At 43.0% G+C, this 20,516-nt stretch overlaps 1 protein-coding gene across 6 annotated transcripts in view; it reads right to left on the reverse strand.

Moving 5' to 3' along the window:
* Sox5 (SRY-box 5) overlaps nt 1-20,516 on the reverse strand; it is a 388,682-nt gene that overhangs the window by 32,071 nt on the left and 336,095 nt on the right. For all 6 annotated transcript variants that reach the window (XM_026787923.1, XM_026787920.1, XM_026787922.1 and 3 more), the window contains 2 exons: nt 12,096-12,273; nt 168-313 (listed from right to left, as the gene is read on the reverse strand). In XM_026787923.1, the coding sequence (XP_026643724.1) occupies nt 168-313; nt 12,096-12,273 (324 nt within the window). The remainder of the gene's footprint in view (nt 1-167; nt 314-12,095; nt 12,274-20,516) is intronic.

Consider the following 20,516-nt stretch of genomic DNA (forward strand, 5'->3'; position numbering starts at 1 on the left):
AGGATGGGAGAAGGAGAGCATCCCTGTGCTCATAGCACTCCTAGAGAGCATCCCTGTGCTGACAGCACTCCAGGAGAAGAAGGTGAGACAGTCAGGAGAAGGATGGGAAGAGGAGAGCATCCCTGTCCTCACAGCACTCCGGAGAGGAAGGCGCTCCCTGCACTAACCTTTTCTGTCCGGCAGTTGTTGAGACCTATGCTATTCACTACGGCCACCTTCCCGTCCAGTGCCTGCTGCTCCCGCCTGAGTTGCTCCTTCATCTGGCGAGCTTCTTGGATTGCCTTGGTGACAGCATCATGGTCATTTAAATAACCTGGGGATGAGACACAACAGATGTACAAAATGCACGGGAGAGGGACAGGCTGACTTTGGCCATGGCCATTGCTTCTTTGGGGGAGTGGGGTGGTGCCTAGGAGCTGGCAGGACCTAGTGTCTTCATGGAACTTATCTGTAAGAAATGAATGAGCACGCATCTGGGGGGTGACTGATTCACACAGTCATATCTGAAAACGCTGCCAAATAACCATAGGAAAAAGTAGGCTTACACCATGTCTAGTTACTTCTAAATACAAATTTAAAATAAAATTTTACCTAGGTTTTTAGGTCAATACCTGAGTGATTGAATTTGTTTTGAATTTGCAAGCATGTACTTGTGTGTGTGTGTGTGTGTGTGTGTGTGTGTGAGTATCTCTGTGTGTTTGTATATTTATGTGTGCATATTCATGTGAGCGCAGCGTCCACACAGGCCAGAAGAGATTCTCAGACTCCCTGAAGCTGGAGTCACACATGTCTATGAACCACTTAACATGGCTACTGGGAACCAAACTGGGGACCTCTGCAAGAATAGTACATGCTCCTAACCATGAAGCGTTGAGTCTTCCAAAGCTTGAATGTACGGCTTTATTTAACCCCCATGCAGAGGTCATGTGCATTCTACCACAGATCTGTGCCCTGGAAATCACCATGACTACCAAGCCTCAGATATCAGAAGAGTCAGGTCAGAGTTTGTGGCTAGTACAATTAGGCCTGTGACAGACTGATGGAATAAATCTTTATTAACTGACTGGAAGAAACACCACCCCCCCTCCACCACCCGTAAATTCGCTTGCTGTGGAGATGAACCACGGGTGGCAGTGGTTTGCTGTGTATCTAAATTCCTAAGAACCGTGAGACTAGACTTCAAGCACAAAATGGCACTGGGAACCTGCAACTGGTAAGACAACGGGGGTACTGCTAACTCTAGTCTTTCTGAACTCCCTCTCAATGGCAGTCAACTGCTAACTCTAGTCTTTCTGAACTCCCTCTCAATGGCAGTCAAGTGAGCAGCTGCCATCTGAAACCCCCTACCTCGGGCTCAGAGAGAGCCCGCGGAAATCGTTTTGAAGGGTAGTAGGAAAGGGAGCTAAGGGATTCTAAACTGATTTCAACTCAACTCTTGCCCTTTATTTTTTTTTTATTTGCTCCTCATTCCTGTGCAGAGTTGCATTATTTTAGGGTAGGGCATTGAGAGGGGAAAAAAACAGCGCATTTGCCAATATTTAAAGGATGGCTAATATTCTGTTTCTCTCTCTCTCTCTGTCTGTCTTTTAACTGGGGCATAAAATGGTATGGGATGGATCTGTAATATGAAATTGCCCAGAAAAGGGACTTGTTTGTGACATGAGGCTAAATCTAAGCAGATCCACTGGCGAGCTGTGACAGATGGAAGCCTATGAGACAGAAGGCAGGCACTAATCACACACAAAATGACCGGCTTGCCTCAACATGTTCCACGAATTCCAGCAAACTTTACACCCTAATCCATTTTTAGAACAAAAAACATCTGGGCCATAAATCCTCTAATCTGCCAAAACACGCTATTAAATCCCACGATTTGTTGAAAAACACTAAGATTAAAGAAAGGAAATATAAAATGGCTAGCTGCCGTGCTCCGAAAGTGTTATTAATACTCTTTCTTTGTGTCATTATGAATGTTCTGGTACTAAAGAGCCTTGTCTAATCATGTCAGATTACACACACCCTCATTGCTCAGCTCTTCTGTCTGACCCGCTGATTGCCAAAACACATCAAATAGTTCCTTGCTGCTCGAAAATTCTACCGAGAGATGGATGGGAGTTCGGCAGAGTGAGGATGGCTCCTCAGTGGTCCCTGGCTTTCCTCTTCACAGACAAGTCCTGGTCCCAGCATCTTCTCAGGTCCCTGTGTGTTTCAGATGAGATCACACAAAGCGGGGATCTTGAGAGTGGGTAACTTTGCTTTTCAGAAGTAATCACCGGTATTGATCCAAACAATGAAACGCTGCTGCAGATACCCACAGTCTGAACTGGGAACAACTGTCTAGACCGAGGACCTGCTTACTGTGCCACTGCCCTTGGCATCCTGAGCAATCTTCTCAGCATGTTACCCCCTGTATCTCTGGGTGGAATCCAGCCCTTCTGTGATAAGCTTGGGCGTGTTTGTTTAGGCAGATCCTGAGAGGACCAGCCTGCTTGTCCTGGCCCCTGACCCCTGTCTCTGCTCAACCTGGCAATGTGTGTCTTTTATACCCTATTTAGTCTCTCTGTGGTCTGTTCAGCTTCTCCAGAACACAAGTATATTTGAGACGGTGTTAGCACATGGTGTTGAATAAAACCATGAGTTCTTTAAGCTTTTCGCAGGCGGCCAAGATAGGACGGTGTAGGAAAACAGTTAGTATGGATGCAAGGGGAATGCAAGGGGTGCTGGAGGTGATTAACTGTAAACTGCCTGCAACAGAGGCCACTTTGACTCTGCCGAGTGTGGCTTCGGGCTCAAATAGGCACTGGCTCTAAAATAAACATTGCTTTTAGAGACCCTTGTGTTTCAGTGGTAACGTTGTGTTAGGCTCTAAAATTGGTATCTGCTCTGCTAAATCTTAAAGCCATTTATATGTTAGAGTTCAACCACAGCATGGCTGCGTTCACTGTGTCTATAAGATTTCATCTTATCTCATCCCCCTAATGTCTTTCTTCCCCTGCTGGCTCCCCATATCAACCCATGTCCTTATCTCCAGCTCTAGAAAGAATGGTTGGCTATGGTGCCAGCCTTTCTACCCTCACCCCCTCTCCTACCCTTCTAACTACATTTCCATCCCTGTTTCACTGAAAATGGTAGCCTTCTTCCTAGTCATCAGAGATGCCCTAGACTCAAGTTCTAGATTTTTCTTGCTCCCCATTTAGGTTTCTTCTATTTTAACCATCTTTCTCCTAACCCAGCTCTCAGCATGTGAGGTTATCTCCTCCCTTCAAACAAGCAAGTAAAGATTGTCCTCAAACTTTGTTCTTTAGGCTTTCTCCCTTTCGAAACCCAGCTTCCCAAGGCTACTGCACACGCCCTGCCCTCTTCTCTCCTCACCGGCTGCCTGGAACTAACGCGGCTTTGCTGCTTCCCGTGTTCTCTGAGTTGCTGGATTTCAAACTATTTCCCCTCGCCTGCAGGTTGGCCCTCCTGGACACCCTGACAGTGTGGACTCTCCTCACTTCACACGGTCAGAAAGTATGCTCCTCATCCTGCCGCCATTTCCTCTTCGCCTCCATATTTTTGCCTCAGAAAGTTTCTTCAGCTGCTCCTTAAATTTTGGTTTAGCTTCCCAGTCACTAAGGAAACCAATTGTGACCTAAAACCTTAGTCTGGTCACGCGGCAACCCCTCAAGTGGCCTTACTTTCCTCTCAACTGCTTTGCTGCTTGAATGAGATGATACGACATTAGCAAATGGTGTCAAGATCATCTGAGTTCACGCAGTCTGCCGACGTAACAACTGTCCCATGACAGCGTTCACCAGCAGTCTGTTTACAAAATGGCCTGGCAAAGGAAGCGGAATCAGCAGACTGGATTCCAATGGATCTGGGTTTCTATTTATGGAAGGTGTGGTAGTTGACAAATTGAAACAATCTCCCTGGCTTCCATTTTTCTCAGCTGTGAAACCAATGCAGCGCCGCCGATGACAGACTAAGTGGAGCCACGTGCGAGGGAGGGATGGGCACTTGGCCAGTGAGGAAGTACTTCATCCCCATAACCGCTTTTCCATGTGCCCTCTCTGAATCTGCTTGGCACTCTTGTGGTGGTCATGATGGTGAAAACTGAAGGTATGGCATTCAGGGTTGTCACGGACATCCGTGTGTGGGTGTGGGCTGTTATTCAGGAGAAGAGGGCTTGCCTGGCACCCAGGGCCCTGGGTTTGATCCCCAGTGCTAAACAAGTAAACAGAAGTTCAATTAAATGCAAACCTGTCTGCTAAAGATCAAAGTGCCACACCAAAAATGGCCATTTGGTAAGTGGTCATCTGCTTTTTGTTGCTGCTGTTTGGTTTTTGTTTATTGTTTTTTTCTGTTTGTTTGTTTTGTCTTTGTCTACAGACTTAGGCAGCAATTACATCTATAGCCAGGATCTATGCATGTAAGGTAGTTTAACAAACTCCAGGGGGAAAAGTTGGAAGGCTACAGACAGTATGACTTCTAGTTGATATTTTGAATGAGATAACTAATGTTGAGTCTAAAACTTTAACTCCCATTAGTTTGATTTTTTTTCACATGCCTTTGTGTTTTACCTGTACTGCTAAAAACACTCTGAAAATTTCCTCCCTCCCTTCTCTCTGTCTCTGTCACCCTCTCTCTCCCCGCTTCTGTCTTTCTGTGTCTCTGTCTCTCTGTCTGGTGTGCATGTGTGTGTGTTTCTGTGTGTATGTGTACGTGAATATGCCTAGGTGAACATGCGTGTGAAAGCCAGGACTCAACTTCAGGGATCATCTACCTTAAATTTTGAGACCTGGTCTTCTGGTGTCGCACGTTGCAAGGCTAAGCTGGTTAAGTGGGCTCCAGGGACTGAATACGCTCTTCATGCTTTACAAGTCAGGAACTAATTCCCTCGCCCACCATCTATATTCTTAATTGTTTCTCTAAGAATTGAGAGATTATCCTGCATCCATATACACATACACGTAGAAAAACAAATACAAGCAACTATTGCCAGCTGCATACCCTAGTTAGTGCTCAGATAGCTTCCCACTAGGCTCCTCGACCTGTGTGCCCCATGAGGTCCAAGAGGCAGTCTATATATCCCAGAACTCTTTATCCCCTCCTGCCCCAGGCTGCCCTTCCTGTATCCCACAAACGTCCCAGTTGCCTACCCCGTCACTTGGATGCTATCTAAGATTAGATTCTTTCCCTTACTTGGATAACAGACAGTCAAGTCTCATTGTTGGCCACTCGTTCCTCAGCTCTTACATTTGCTCTCCCACCCCATGGTCCCTGTTTTCGCTGAAGTCACCCCATTCTTCATTTAGGCTAATCCTATTTTTCTGTTTTGTTATCTTCATAGTTTTGTTCCCAGTCTGCCTTTTCTCTGCTTCCAGACGAACTATTTGGATGTAAAAGCCTCTGTTTAAAAACCCATCTCTTGGTGCCCTAGTGCTTTCTGTCACGGCTCGTAACTGTAGGACAGACTGAAGTAATGCCAACTGTCTTCCAAGCCTTGGCTATGGGTGTGTGCCTTGAGACTCTCCCAGTGATAATGCCAGCCTTCAGCCATGCCTGGACACATGATACCTTTCCAAAGCCTTTAATGTCTCCCCCAAATCATCATTCTGCGATAAGTGCCAAGAGCTTTAGCGGGGCCTAAAAGCTTCTTTGCTTGTCAGATGTTTGACTGTTCCATGCTCCCTGTGTCTGTCTCTCAGGAGTTCCTACGTGAGTTTCAAAGGGAGGTCACCCAGTCCCAAGACTTTCCTGGTTCCTGTCTCGTAAGTCCCTCATTTGCTGAGTGCTCTCCCTCTCTGCTGTGTTTGGGAATTTATTCAGGCATTATTCTGTCTGTGAGGACCTCTCTGACATAGACCAGACATGCTCCAGGCAAGTTCTGTGCAGCCTGCTTATCTGCTCCTTTGATGCCTCGTGGATGCTTTCCTCGTCAGCCAGGCCTGTGCATTCCTAACATGTCTTCCTGGCTTGTCAGTTCACGACTGACTCAGGGCAGAATATTCTCTTCTACTTTTAATTTTCTCTGTCTGTCTGTCTGTCTGTCTGTCTGTCTGTCTCTCTCCTTCTGAGTCTGTGTGTGTGTGTCTCTGTGTGTGCATGCATGTGTGTGTGTGTGCACACGTGTGCCTCGTCATGTGCACATACATAAGCGCAGTGTCCTCAGAAGGCGGGAGAGGGCATTGGCTCCCCTGGAGCTGCACTTACAGGCTTGCGTGGGTCTTCTGATGTGGGTGCTGGGAACAGAAATCTGGTCCTCAACAAGACCAGCAAATGCTCTTATCCACTGTGCCATCTCCCCACCCCCAAGGGCATGTGTTTTTAGTGTGACTTTTTGTTCTGTTTTGAAGGAATGTGCACATGTTTCTGTGAGTGCCTGCCTTTACGTGATTCCAAGTTCATTTCAATGGGACGCTTCACTGCACGGCACAGAACTGTCAAAAGGTCAGTGATACCAAGACAAGGCAAATTCTTTCTTACTATATATAGTAAGTAAGTAAACATTTTGATTTACTCAGATGAAGTTTGTTTAGTGTGTGTGTATGTATATATATGTGACTTTCTATACACACATACACATTTGACTCTCACGACACACGGGTGGGATATGAAGTTAACCTATGGGAGTCATTGTTCCCCGTTCACCATGTGGGTCCCGGGCCTTCAACTCAGGTCTTCGGGCTCATAGGGAAATCCTTGTTACCCACTGAACCATCTCAATGATCCTTCAAAACATTCTAGTTCTGAAGTTGGAGTTTCTCATGATTTTTTCCACAAAGTTTTCTGTCCTTGTGTGCAGTTATTAAATACCAGCACCCAAACACACAGTACCCATTTCTGCATCTGAGGCAGTCAGAGTTAAATCAGAAACGATGTGCCGTGCAAATGTGAATTATTTCCACATGTGGCAGAGTGACACTGTTCACTTCCTGGTGAAACAGCGGCTTCCTGCGAATTATAATATTCCCACTTAGTTGCTCATCTCAGCGAGCAGTTTGTCTCAGAGTATCCTTCATGTCATTTTTTTTTCCTCATTAAAAATGTAAAGTCATATCCAGGCATAGTGGGTGACGGCTGCAATCCCAGGACGTAGGAGGGAGGCTAGAAGGTGATGCTCCGGGGTCCGAGGCCGGCCTGGGCTATGTTGATAATGCAATCAATACTCTGGAACATAATCCCTTTTAGATTGATTAGGTAGTCTGTGCCTATCAAGGACAACCTAAGTGGTGTGAGTTTTCATGGGCGTGTGAGGCTTTTTAAGGTGAGAGTATCATGTTCTAACATGAAACCAAGTTGTCCGAGCTCATAAGCCCTGGTACATGCTGCTTCTGCTGCTTCCCACGGTTTGAAAATTTGTGCCCTAGAGAAGGTGTTTTGTAAATATGTTTTAGGGGTTTTTTTTCCTTCATTTTCTTTCTTCTTTATTTTTTCTTTCTCCCTTTCTTCGCTTTCTTTCTTTTTCCTTCTTTCCCTTCCTTCCTTCCTTCCTTCCTTCCTTCCTTCCTTCCTTCCTTCCTTCCTTTCTTTCTTCCTTTCTTGTGTGTGTGTGTGTGTGTGTGTGTGTGTGTGTGTATGTATGTGTGTGTGTGTGTAGAGGTCAGACGACAATTTGCATAAGTCAGGTCTCTCATTCCACCATGTACATCCTAGAATTTGAACTCAGGTGTCAGGCTTAGCAATAAGCACCCTTCCGTGCTCAGCCATGCACTGGCCCACACAGAAAGTATTTAACATTCACTTTCATGGGTGAGAAAAAAGATAAGCCAGTAAGACAACTTCTCTAGCCAGAAAGAATGCCCAGTCAGGGACCTCAGCTGCTGCCCTATGAAGGTAAGGACAGACAAACTGCTGGCCTCCCTAAGGAGGTAAGTACAGACAAATTAATTGCTAGGTTACTGTGGTAGTTTGAAAGAAAATGGCCCCCACAGGGACTGGCACTTTTAGGAGGTATGGCCTTGTTGGAGGAGGTGTGTCACTGTGGAGGTGGACTTTGGGGGTCTCACCCAGTGAGACAGACCACTTCCTGTTGCCTGGGAGTAGAGACGTAGAACTCTTGGCTCCTCCAGCACCATGTCTGCCTGCACACTGCCGTGCCTCTCTCGATGGCGATAACCTCTGAACTCTGAGCAAGCCCCCGGTCACATGTTTTCCTTATACAATGGCTGTGCTCACAGTGTCTCCACACATGTATTTCATTAAAATAAAATAAGGGGGCTGCGGAGTGATCCTCAGTCATGAAGCTCAGGCTCTGCCTCTGGGAGACCCAGGAATGGCTTCTTGTCACTAAAACACAAATTAGAGCCATATGACTGTTTACGTCCCCAAGGAATTTACTCTGGATGCCTGCGCAGGGAACTACCTGCCTCGGTTCCCTACAAAGTAGGAATGCTGGACTAGATAGCATGGGTGTCTGCTCTAGCTAAGGACCTATAGTTTTAGAATAGACACAATGAGGAAATGGATAAAAAAAATACTTGGAAGAGTGTTTATGTAGATAAACATATGTCAAACATGGGTAGAGAGGGCCTATGCAGACACATTGACATCTGCCCAGAGTCTCAAATGATCCAGTGTTCTTTTGGGCTGTTTGTGATGAAGCGCTGTTTTCTGTGAGCACGTGTCTGCCAATCAAGAGCGTTCTTGTAGAACATACTCATTAGAGCATAGTGGCCACCAACCTCAAAAAGTCACTTTCTATATGTGTAGCTAATAGATATGGAGCAAAAAGCTGAGTGTCATTAAGGATAACTCAAAGTTATCTTTTGTCCACAGTTTTCCATGGTTTATTAATGGCCCACCACATTAATTTTTCTCTCAGGGTGACCTTTCCAACACCATTAATCCTCCCGGCTTTTATCTAACTACATTATTTCTCATTAGAGTTTCAGCTTTCAACATCTGCATTTGTTGAAAAGAGAAAAGTAAATTGTAGTCGCCTGAAACCCTTGGAACACATGAGGGCTGCAGATATGGAGAGAGACCTCTACAGGGTGGGGAAGAAGATGTTTTCTTACAGTAACAGCGAAATCCATAGGATAGGTATCTTTAAATACACCCTTGCGTTTATACTCAGCTAAACTTAATCTTTGGGGATGCTGAAGTAAAACTATCTACACACATGCATATATGGTTATACATGTTTATCTATAAATATATATATATATATAATAGTTCTATTAGAAAGCAGAGTTTGAGTCCTATTTTAAAGTCAGCCAGATGTCAACACTGTGATATTTATGAACTCCATTTTTTAAAGGAAGAGAACCCTTTTTGCCAAGTCAAATATTTTCTTCCATGCTCAGCACACAGAAGCAAATCTAGTCTTCTGTCCTCTAGGACTGAGCAGAGTATGGAGCACAGTGGTGAGATGTGCGTGCAGGTTCCAGCCTTCAGTTTTCACTGTTCTCGTCGGAATGCCCCTGCCCCGTGCTGAATTCTCACTAACAAATCATCTGCAGTTGTGGTTTGTAAAATTAAAACATTTGAAAATATGGTTTTTTTTCTATGTCTAGTTTTCAATGTCTCTGAACCTGGACTAATTTTCTCTTCCCTTCTGTCTCAAACCAAAGACCTAGTTTCTCCTTTTCCCCAGGCCGGTCCTTCCAGCAGTCCTCTCTGATGTAAATATTGTTGCCTCACTCTGAGGGCTGTGCATCTCTCTGCTTTTGTCCTCTTCCTCTTTGGAGAGGAATATTTGTCTGTCTGTCTGTCTGTCTGTCTGTCTGTCTGTCTACCTCCCTCCCTCCATGTCTACTCAACTCAGCCAGTTACTTCTCAACCCCACCTTTACAAGGCAAGTCCACCTCACCGACTGAACGGTATCCCTCACTGGGCTGCCCCCATTCTCCAAACTGCTGCAATGGGGAATCTGGTGGAATCACTCCCCTTGGTTTTCAGAGTCTACCTATCTGTGAACACCAGCTAAAGCCCAAGGTCTTTCTGTTTCGTGTTCTTCCGCTCTTCTGTAGAATGTGCCACCACCAAATAACCTCCACGTGAAGCTGTTTCTCTGCCATGTAAGTTCTTTTATGAGCTTAGAGCTGACTGGAAGAAATGGAAACTACCCCAAACTGCTCGCATAAATAGGATGTCTTTTCTCTGTGAGATTTTTCATGCTTTTACCAGGAGCTTTAATTACTGACTGATGGTTTCCCCACGATGCTTACATACATAGGCTTGTCCCCCCAGTGTGACTTCCTTGTGCTTCTGACAGTTACTGCACTGACTAAAGACTTCCCATACTACTTATATACATGGCATTTATTCTTCATTGTTTTGGACAGTCTTTTCCAGAAGTTTTTTTTTTTTTTACCTAGAAAAATATGTGGTAGAATTAAAATACGTTCAAATAATCTTCGAAATTTTTCCCTTCAGAAGTTGGAGGCTAATTCCCTTTTTGTGGGGTGGGGTTTCAGTAGAACAGATTTGATGTGGATTTGGTGAATAGCCACCCTGGCTTTCTGTTCTCCCTGGAAGTTATCCTGCCATGTTATAAGCAGCTACAGGGAGAGTTTCCATGATTACAAATGGAGGTTCCCAGCTACCAGTGAGGCAAATGAGTTGTCTGCCTCCAGTGTGGTCCAAAGGGGTCTGATGCTCTGGCCAGCATCTTCGCTTACAATAGTTTGAAATATCCTAAGGCAGCAATAATTAGCTGAGTTTCCCCTTATAAACTGAGCAAGTGTACAGTGAAGGGCAGGCAGTGGATTGGTTTTTATACAACTGTTAGCTAATCCAGTTGGTAGTCTCTGTGGCTCTTACACACTGGTTTCTGGTGAAATGCTTTAGGCAAGTAATACTCTCTGTGCTTTGGCAGATCAGATAGTTTCACTGTTTCCTCCTGAGCACTTGTAGGTAAATGCTTCCTTGTTCTTGGAAGTCAGCACATACTAAGTTTCAATTGTATATTTTCCTTCCAATTCCGCCCTGCTTTCTTCTTGTTCATGCTAATTGAAACTCCTGCTCCTCTGTCTGCACTCTGGCGAGATGGCTTTTTCAGATCTCCTTTCATGGCCTCACGGAACACACGGCTACCACACATGACAACAGCGCTTTCACTAGACACTGTTGTTCATTCATCAATACTTAGAGTTCTGATCACCTTGCTCTGGGAAGGGAAAGTCAAAATCGCATATGAGCGTGTTCCATCTCACCCCAGCCACATAGTCTCATTTTTTCTCTTACCACTTTCTGCCATGTTGTTCAGCTTTCTAGGCAAGTTCCTGTATTTCATAGACACTTATTTTCCTGAGCTTCTCTTCTTTTCTTACAGCCTAGAATGCCTATGAACACATCAGCTCTTCAAAGGTTAGTTTGAGTAGCGTTGTTTGTCACTTAGTCGATCTTGGTTCTTCCCAGGCATATAACACTCACCTCTTTGACTACAGAATTACAGCTGTGCTCTGGTGTAGCCTTCAGCCTTTATGAACTAGATTCTAACACCTCCCAAAGTAATCGTGTTCTACACCGGGGCTAATCTGTGCTGGAGGCTCCCTAATCAGAGAGAAGGAATGACTATATCAAGGAATATGTGCTGGATTGAGTGCGTTTTAATTCATGCGTGAAAAATAAAAATAACAGTGTTGGTTAACTCGTCAGAAACTGTAGTTAGAGGCAAACCAAAGGTGCTGCTCTTCATAGTCCCTGTTTGTGTGTAGTCGGAGTTTTCAGTCAGAGTGGAAGTGAACAAATTTCATATTCTGTGGTTGACAGTTGACCAGAACAAAATGGATCCCTCATTATACATTGTACACATCACAACAATGGGAAAAAAATCTCAGTGAGAGAAAAGGAAAGAAACTTGGGAGCAAAATTCTGGAACCACTTTTCACTACAATTAGACATTTATGCCTCTTTCCGAAAAATAAACTAAAAGGCGAAGTTTCACACATAACAATAACTAGTACTTTTAGCTTGTCAGGGGCGTAGAAATTTGAGCAGAAATTTCCCTTGCATGTTTAAACAGACCTTATGGTAGTAACTCAAATTACATCTCTCTCATTTGCTCAAGTCGTACCCAGCCTATGTGTGACACACCATCTTAGATGATTTCATTCAGTTGCCATAAATGGACAGTCAACAAGAACAAGAGAAAGAGAACTTACCTATTGTGCTAACTCTCGCTGAAGGACTAGCTAACGCTGCTGGGGCAGAGGCTTTGAGGGGGCCTGCCCCACTGTTTATTCTCAGAGCTGGCATGTGGGGAGAGGTGGGTGATGTGGGTGATTTGCCATCAGAGGTCTTGGGTTTAGCTGATAGGTTCAGTGGCTGGGCCACTTCATCCTGCAAGGATCATTAGAACATGAGCTGTGACGAGGAAAGGCTAATCAGAGACATCGAGACAAACCGCCCCACAGCCTGCCGTTTCCCATCCGGGATCTCAACATTTACACTCACCAATACAGTGTTTGGTTTACTGCTGACATAGTGTCCCTTTCAACGGCACACTACAGAGCCCTGGTGTGCAGCGGCAAGTGCACATGCTTGCTACTGCCCACAGAAAGCTCTCATGTGATGTAGCCTGGGCTAACTGCTCTTAGGAAGCTATTCTCTGAACACATGCCCTTTCATTGAGAGACATTTATACACAGTTCATAGAAGATTATGTTACCGGTCAGCTTTTTCTGTTTTGTTTTTGTTTTTAGATCTCTGGTGTAGACGCAACACCTGAACCATCTCTCTGTGTGTGGCTTTGAATAGAACTGCTCTCTCAATTGGATTAAAAAAAAAAACCTAATAATATAGTTTTCTAAGAAAATAATTATTCCCCCATGTTTCACAGAAATAATTTAAAATTTTATCTACAAATGAAAATAAACATGATTAACATTATGATAATTCTCTAATACTTAAACACCCAAACAAACATCACCACATTCATAACATAGAATCCAGAAGAATGCTCAAAATATTCCTTGGCATGAACATCTGTATGAGACCAGTTTGGTACAGTTAGTGACAATAATTATTTTATGCTTGGAGAGTGTAGCTCAATTTTATACCCTTCTCTACTAGCTCCAATAGCATTTCTGGATACAGTTCTGCTGTTTCTATTGCATTATGAGAATCAGAAAAGGCAACACTGCATTGCTTGCTCATCATTACAAATTATTTTATTCCTTTGCTCTAAAATTGGGACATTCTAACAGTTGTTTATATCAGATTCAGTACTGCTGAAATTTTACTATAGAATAAATGTTTAATTCCTTTTAAATATTATTTCATGAGCTAAGCTTATATGTGATATATATAAGCAGGAACTTTATTTGAAGTGAAAATATCTTTAATCAAAAAGGATAAATAGAGAGCAGGCAGGCATATGCTAATCTCAACAGAAATTTAACTATCCACTATATACATACATAATTATACATGCAAATATACATGTATGCTTATATATGAGCAAATTCTGGAAGCATTTCTCACTACAGTTAGCCTTTTATACCTCTTAAAAAATAAACTAAAAGGCAAAGCTTCACATATAGCTATAACTGGAACTTTTAGATTTTCAGGGACAATAGAATTTGACCATGTATATTACATATACATACATAAATACATATATATGCACACATATATGTATATACAAGCTACTAAAACTAATCGCTTTATAGGGAAAATCACAATGACACAAGACAAGAAGGCGTGTTGTTTTGAAGAAGATTGTGTTTTGAAGGGGTAATATGATAAAGTTATAGATTCTGTGCATTTAAGAAACCAGAGGACAAACTAGATAAAAGGATTCTTATAACCACTTTCTTTAGATCTGATTTGCACTGAAAAGAAAAGCACACTTTGTTGTAGTTGTTGTTTAAACCAATGAGGTAATTCAAATCGGCCATCTGGTACCATCAGAGAAATATAGTAAGTTAATGGCTATTATATAAATTTCTATTCATTAATAGACTCTTGGTAAGTAGTAAAATAAGATAGTTCCCTCACTGATAGAGTATATGACTTGGAGAAAATTATTTTTACATCTCAAAAGGTACAAAGGTCTTCTACTTTATAAAAGAGGCAGTTTAAGAAACGTTATATTAGGTTTCAAAAAGCTTCTTCAATTGAAGAATGTGCAATTTAAAATATGTAGTATGACTACATTCTTTGAAATTTGGTTGGGATATATACTAATAAAATTAGAAACAGTTGTGTGCATAAAAACCCAGCGCTACAAAGACTGGCCTGGTGCAGGGGGCTGAGTGAGGGATAAGAATCTGTACCTTCTCCATCAGTTAGGCCTAGGATCCTGACAGCCTGGTAGATTATTAACGCTACTTACTGTGTAGCTGTAAATGTCCCACCCACTCCTCTCCCTAACACACGGCGCGCTTCTGTCTACCCTCTGTGTGAAAGCTGGGGCTTCAGTGGCACTCTGAGGAGAGGACCAACAACCCTTGTAGAATGTTCCTGGGAAAGCTTTGGCAAGTTAAAGGCAGTGACTGCCCCTGACCGTGTAGTAAGATGGTGGGAAGATAAGGCAGGTGCATCCCCACATCCGGAGTGGGAGATTGGGAGCACAGAGACAGGAGAGGGTGAGTGTGGACCTGCAGGAGGGGTGGCAGGACTGATGGACTGGAGGGAATGGGGGATCATGGCACGGTGGAATGCCACGTCTGAGCTTTAAACACTAACAGCTGTTACAGGTGCATGCTGACGGGCGACTCGGTTGTTTATGGAGGCTAAAGATACACTGGATCTCTCAGTGCGTCCTTCACGGTAGGGCACATGTCTGAAAGGCAGAAAGTGCAGGGCCCCAAGGACATGTGACAGGTTGACAGTTCCAATTTGATAGGAATGTCATTCACATTTGCCCTTTAGACTCTATTCCATCGTGTGACAGACTATTGGTATATTTAATGGCAACTCGCATGTATGATCCTGGATGCTGGGAACTGCGCAATAATTTTCTTCCATTATATTATATCTCACAATTTGGTCCATTTTAATAATTTACTGCTGCTGAGATCACAAAGCAAGGCCCGTTACTCGTGAAGAACAGGAAACTTGCAGAACACTCCAATTTTTCTATTAATTATTGTTTATTTGACTAAATGAAAATCCTACAGCACTTAACTGTAAGATGGGCTTGATCTCTTTGTTGGTGGTGTGCATTCTCAGAGTTATGGGTGTGGCCATAGTCATGGAAGCCACAACATTATCTACCTTGGGCTTCACTTGCAGTTTCTTATTCAGAAAAAAAAAAAATAATTGAACTGCTTAGCATGGTCAACCTCTATTCTTACCGGTAAAGCATACATTATGACATAAACCAATAATTCACATGTAAAAGACTCTAAGTAAATTCCAAGGTCAGGAAAATGTTTCTCCCCAGTCCACCATCAAGCAGGGAGGAGAGCATTTTCCTTTGTGCCCCTCAGCCAACTGTCAAATGAGGTTGCCACAGTGAAACTTTTAAATAAATCATTGTGACTTTGTAATTGTTTCTTTTATACATAAAATGATAGTCCCCAGGATTTTATTTACTTTTTGAATAATTCCAAATGATAAATGTTTTATGAACATCTAAACATAAACAGCCATGTAAGCTGAAGCAAACACATTTCAGCTCCTGGAAGACAGTTATTTACATTCGCAGATCTCATTATAGATACTCCAAATCGCTCATCTGATCTTCAATGCCACGATGATTTGTTTGTTTGTTTGTTGTCCTGATCCTCTTGCCTCTCCCTCTCAAGTGTTGGAATCAGAGATGTGTGCCACCATGCCCTGTCTATCACCGATGATACTATCAAGTAACCAATAATTTATTCCATGAGGCTCAGATAGTTCTAGTAAAACCTAGTGAAAGCTTTGAGATGTCATGCTTTCTTAACATACACACTCACTTTTATCCTAAAGTTTAAGAGCCAAACATCTTGTATATGCTGGAACTGTGACCTGACTTTATATTTATGTCACATAATCACACATAAGTTCATGTAAATTCAAGAGAGTGAAGTCATACACATGTCTGATATTTCATATTCTGGCAAAAACTATGCAGGGAAGTTGACTCAATTTAGTAACTTTTGGTGATTATTATCTATGTTGTATCACATAAAATATTTCATAATGTTGATATGATATTTAGACTATTTGTTGAGAAATTAAGGTCTCTCTCCTAGTAACATCAATTGTCAACTTGACATATTCTAGAATTACCTGGGAAAGAAGTCTTGATTGAGTAATTTTCTTTATACAATTGGCCCATGTGTGACATGTCTGTGGGGGAGTGTCTCGATTGTTCATTGATACAGAAAGACTTAGCCCACTGTAGGTGGCACCATTCCCTAGACGAGTGGTCCCGGGATGTATAAAAAAGCTAGCAATGCATGAGCCTCCAAGTAAGCCAGCAAGCAGTGTTGATCCATGGTCTCTTCTTTAAGTTTATGCTTGGGTTCCTTCCCTGATTTCCTTCCCTGATGGACTGTCACCTGGAAATGTCACCAAATAAACCCTTCATTCCCCTAAGTGGATTTTAATCTGAGTGTTTTAAATCACAGCAATCTAAAGTCCTACCTGGTACAAGAAAGAGATAGAGATAAGATTCTGAATCTCCAGAGAGAAATTTTAGGAATCTACTGCCAAATATGACTTTTAATAAGCTACTGGATTATCTTCGTTGCCTGAGAATATGAAACAAGTAATATCAAGCAAACATCTAACACAGCCCGTGCTGCATTCAGCAGCAGCTACTTTGGCTCATCTGAGAGTTACAATCTCATTTAACAGCTGGGGCCTGAGGAGCATGGAGGCCTTGATTACTCATTATCCTAGTTAGCCAATCCTACAAGGAGGTAAAGAAATGGATTAGATGAAGCAAAGAAAGCAGCCCGAATCTACAGCTGTAGATCAGCTCGCAGAACCATCATCGGGGACCCTAGGACCATTCTATGCAGATACCATAAGATAACAAAATTAAAATGTATTTCAGATTATAGCTTCTGGTAGGTGTATCTTTGAGAACATGCTCCTTTGCTCAGTTGTATGCTGTCTTAGTTTTGTTTTCTGTTGCTGTAATAAAACAATAATGGAAACCAACATGGGAAGGAAAGGAGTTTATTTCACTTCTTGGGTCACAGTCCATCACTGAGGGAAATCTGCAGGAATTCAGAACAGGACCCCGAAGGCAGGAACCAAAGCAGACACCATGGAGGAGCACTGCTTAATGGCTTGCTCTCCATGGCTTGCTCAGCCTGTTTTCTTACACACACCAAGTTGCCTGCCCAGGGGTGGCACCACCCACTCTTGGCTGGACCCCTCTGCTGCAATCAGTGTCCAAGAAAATGCCCGCCCCCAGACTTGCCGACAGGCCAATCCCTGGACATGTTTGCTCAGCTGAGGGTCCCTCTTCCCATTGATCCCAGCTTGTGTCAACTTGACAAAAGTCAAACAACACATAGGATTTTCATGCTTTGAAAACATCAAATGACTAAGAAAAATCAAAAGTGATTTTACGTCACTATCTCATCAAAGAAAGAGGAAGGCTTTCTTCAGAAGCCACTTGGCCGCTTGCTTTTCTCTGCTCTTCAGTCCCCTACTTCTTTCCGACAAATGTTAGAGCTACAAGACAGGGCTCCAGTTCTCTAAGCTGCTCACTGGTCCTATCTTCTTCCTTGTCTTTTACCACACAGAACTAGATCCATCCTGGGAGGAAGGAGCAAAATTTCAACTGGAAAAGTAATTAGAATTTGGAATTCAAGTTCTTACTTGGCCTCTCTACTTGTCCATAGCGAACGTGGATCTGGTGTGGCCATGTCATGGTGATCTCAAATTTCTACTTCCTTAAAGTTTTATCTATATTAATTATTGGAAATCAGACACTTGTCATTTTATATTTATTGACTGGAAATTGGTAAGATTATATAAACATAGTCATAATCTAACATCAGAGTAGAGAGATGGCTCAGAGGTTAAGAGCACTGGCTGCTCTTGTAGAGGATCTGGGTTCAATTCCCAGCACCCAAATGGCAGTTCATGGCAACTTGTTACTTTCAGTTGCAGGGGACATCCTTTGTTGACTTCAGTGGACATAGGAATATTCATACACATGAAAAATAATTCTTAAAAAAATAAATGGGCCACCATCAATCCATCCATAATTATTTGAGCAGTAGTCCCTCCATTAATCAATGGTTATTATACCTGGACACTAAAAATTCATGAGTCATATCAACTCAACTACCTTATGAATCACTCAGGATGGAAGCCCCTTCTCAGGAGTAAATTTTTACATTAAAATTGCATGCAGAGTCCCAGATGTTTGGGATAGGCTTGCTTTCACCACGGCAGGGATGCCCTTAGATCTGGCTGTAGGACACACAAACTCTGAATCCTTTACCTCAGCCCCAATGTGCTCCTTTCTCATTTGGCTTCTGTTTTCTACCTTCCCATGGTCCTCCTAGAGCTGGATTCTATAATGGACAGAGTTTTCCTACGGAAAGAGAAGGGTGTGATAGACACAGCAAAAGTGGGCAAAGTGCTTGCTGTAAAAGCATGAAGAACTGAGTCTTGATCCTAACCATCCATACTCATCTAGAGCCCCAGAGCTCGGGGAATGGAGGCAGGAGGATCTCTGGGGCTTGCTGGCCAGCTAGTCAAATTGAAACCTAAACTTCCAGGTTCACTGAAAGACTCAAAAAATAGGACGGAGAGTGATTGATGTGGATATCCATGTGCGCAGACACACACACACACACACACACACAGACACACCCGCAGTGTAGAGTATAATGTCAGATACTAGGTAAAATAAAGACCTTGCAGCTGCCATCTTCCTACTCTGTGAGTTTCAGCAATCAAATACATCTCCCTAGAGGAGTCTTTCACCCCTAATTAGGAGCTAACGCTCCGTGGGAGGCCACCTGACCTGGGATAGGGACACCCCGTGTCATTTGTCAGAAAACACCCTCAGTTTTTGGTACAATTTGTAGACCTATTTGTTTATATTTTCCTTCTCTCTTAAAATTCTAATCCTTTTACACTTTATTTGAGCTTTGATACTTTGAATTTCTCTCAACATAACCTCTCCTCTTCTAAAATGTTCTAGAAAAGCACTCAACAAAACATAATTTCAATAATTTACTTCCAAAAATGTCAGCTGAGATTTTTCCCTTTTCCTACAAGCACAGATGAGAAGTCTCTCACAGAAAGTCTGCACATTTTCCTGTGTGTGACGAGGAGAGAAGCAGAAATGTAGCCAATAATATCTGCTGAATCTGCCGGGCGGTGGTGGCGCACGCCTTTAATCCCAGCACTCGGGAGGCAGAGGCAGGCGGATCTCTGTGAGTTCGAGACCAACCTGGTCTACAAGAGCTAGTTCCAGGACAGGCTCCAAAGCTACAGAGAAACCCTGTCTCAAAAAACCAAAATAAATAAATAAATAAATAAATAAATATCTGCTGAATCACTTATACCATGAGGCAATAAAATGTGTGGTGTGGGATTTCCCTCTGTATGCTGTGATTATCATTAATGAATAAGAAACTGCTTTGGACCTATAACAGGGCAGAACTTAGGTAGGCAGGGAAACTAAAGTGAGTGCTGGGAGAAAGGATGTGGAGTCAGGGAGAAGCCATGTAGCCCCCACTAGAGAGAGATGCCAGAACTTTAGCCCTTAAGCCACAGCCATGTGGGATACACAGATTAATAGAAATGGGTTAAATGAAGATATAAGAGTTAGCCAATAAGAAGCTAGAGCTAATGGGCCAATCAGTGATTTAATTAATACAGTTTCTGTGTGATTATTCTGGGTCTGAGCTGCTGAGCAGCAGGGAACCAAATAACAGCTTCCCAAATGAGGATGGAGTTTCAGACATGGCTTTGTCTCACAAGTGATGGCCCCTTTGGCCTCAGGTAGTGGTTATATCTGGGTGATGTGTGTCATCTTCTAAAGTGATTAATATACTTCCACCAAGAGGCTAAAGGAAACAGAGCAGCAACAATTGATGTTAATAGTCATGTCGGCTTCTCCTATTAGCCTCTACATGCAAATCCCCAAAAGATTTAAAAAGTGCTTCAAAGGAATTAAGAGACTTGGTCATCATTTAATAAACCTGTAATGTGTTCTTGGTGCCCCATGGCCATTCCTGAAAGTGATCACTAGAAAGCTCTGTGATGGCTACTTGACCACTGCACAGGGAGGCTCATGGGAAGAAATGAGGCATGGCCTGTCCACACTGTCAAAGAGGGGCCGGATTCCCACACACCTCCACACTCACTGGAGTTCATAGAGCATCACAGGTTTACAAAAAACCAACTCTAAGACATGGCAGAATTCAAGAAGTCCTTGTTTTTTACTGCTGAGTAATACTCTAATATGTATATATTCCATACTTTCTTCATCCATTCTTCCATTGAAGGGCATCGATGTTCTATCAGGAACCCACCAAGGCCAGCTGGCCTGGGTCTGAAAAAGCATGGGATAAAACCAGACTTGCTGAACATAGCGGGCAATGAGGACTACTGAGAACTCAAGAACAATGGCAATGGGTTTTTGATCCTACTGCACATACTGGCTTTGGGGG

This window comes from Microtus ochrogaster, assembly GCF_000317375.1.
Source record: "Microtus ochrogaster isolate Prairie Vole_2 chromosome 14 unlocalized genomic scaffold, MicOch1.0 chr14_random_2, whole genome shotgun sequence".
NCBI classification, from domain to species: domain Eukaryota; kingdom Metazoa; phylum Chordata; class Mammalia; order Rodentia; family Cricetidae; genus Microtus; species Microtus ochrogaster.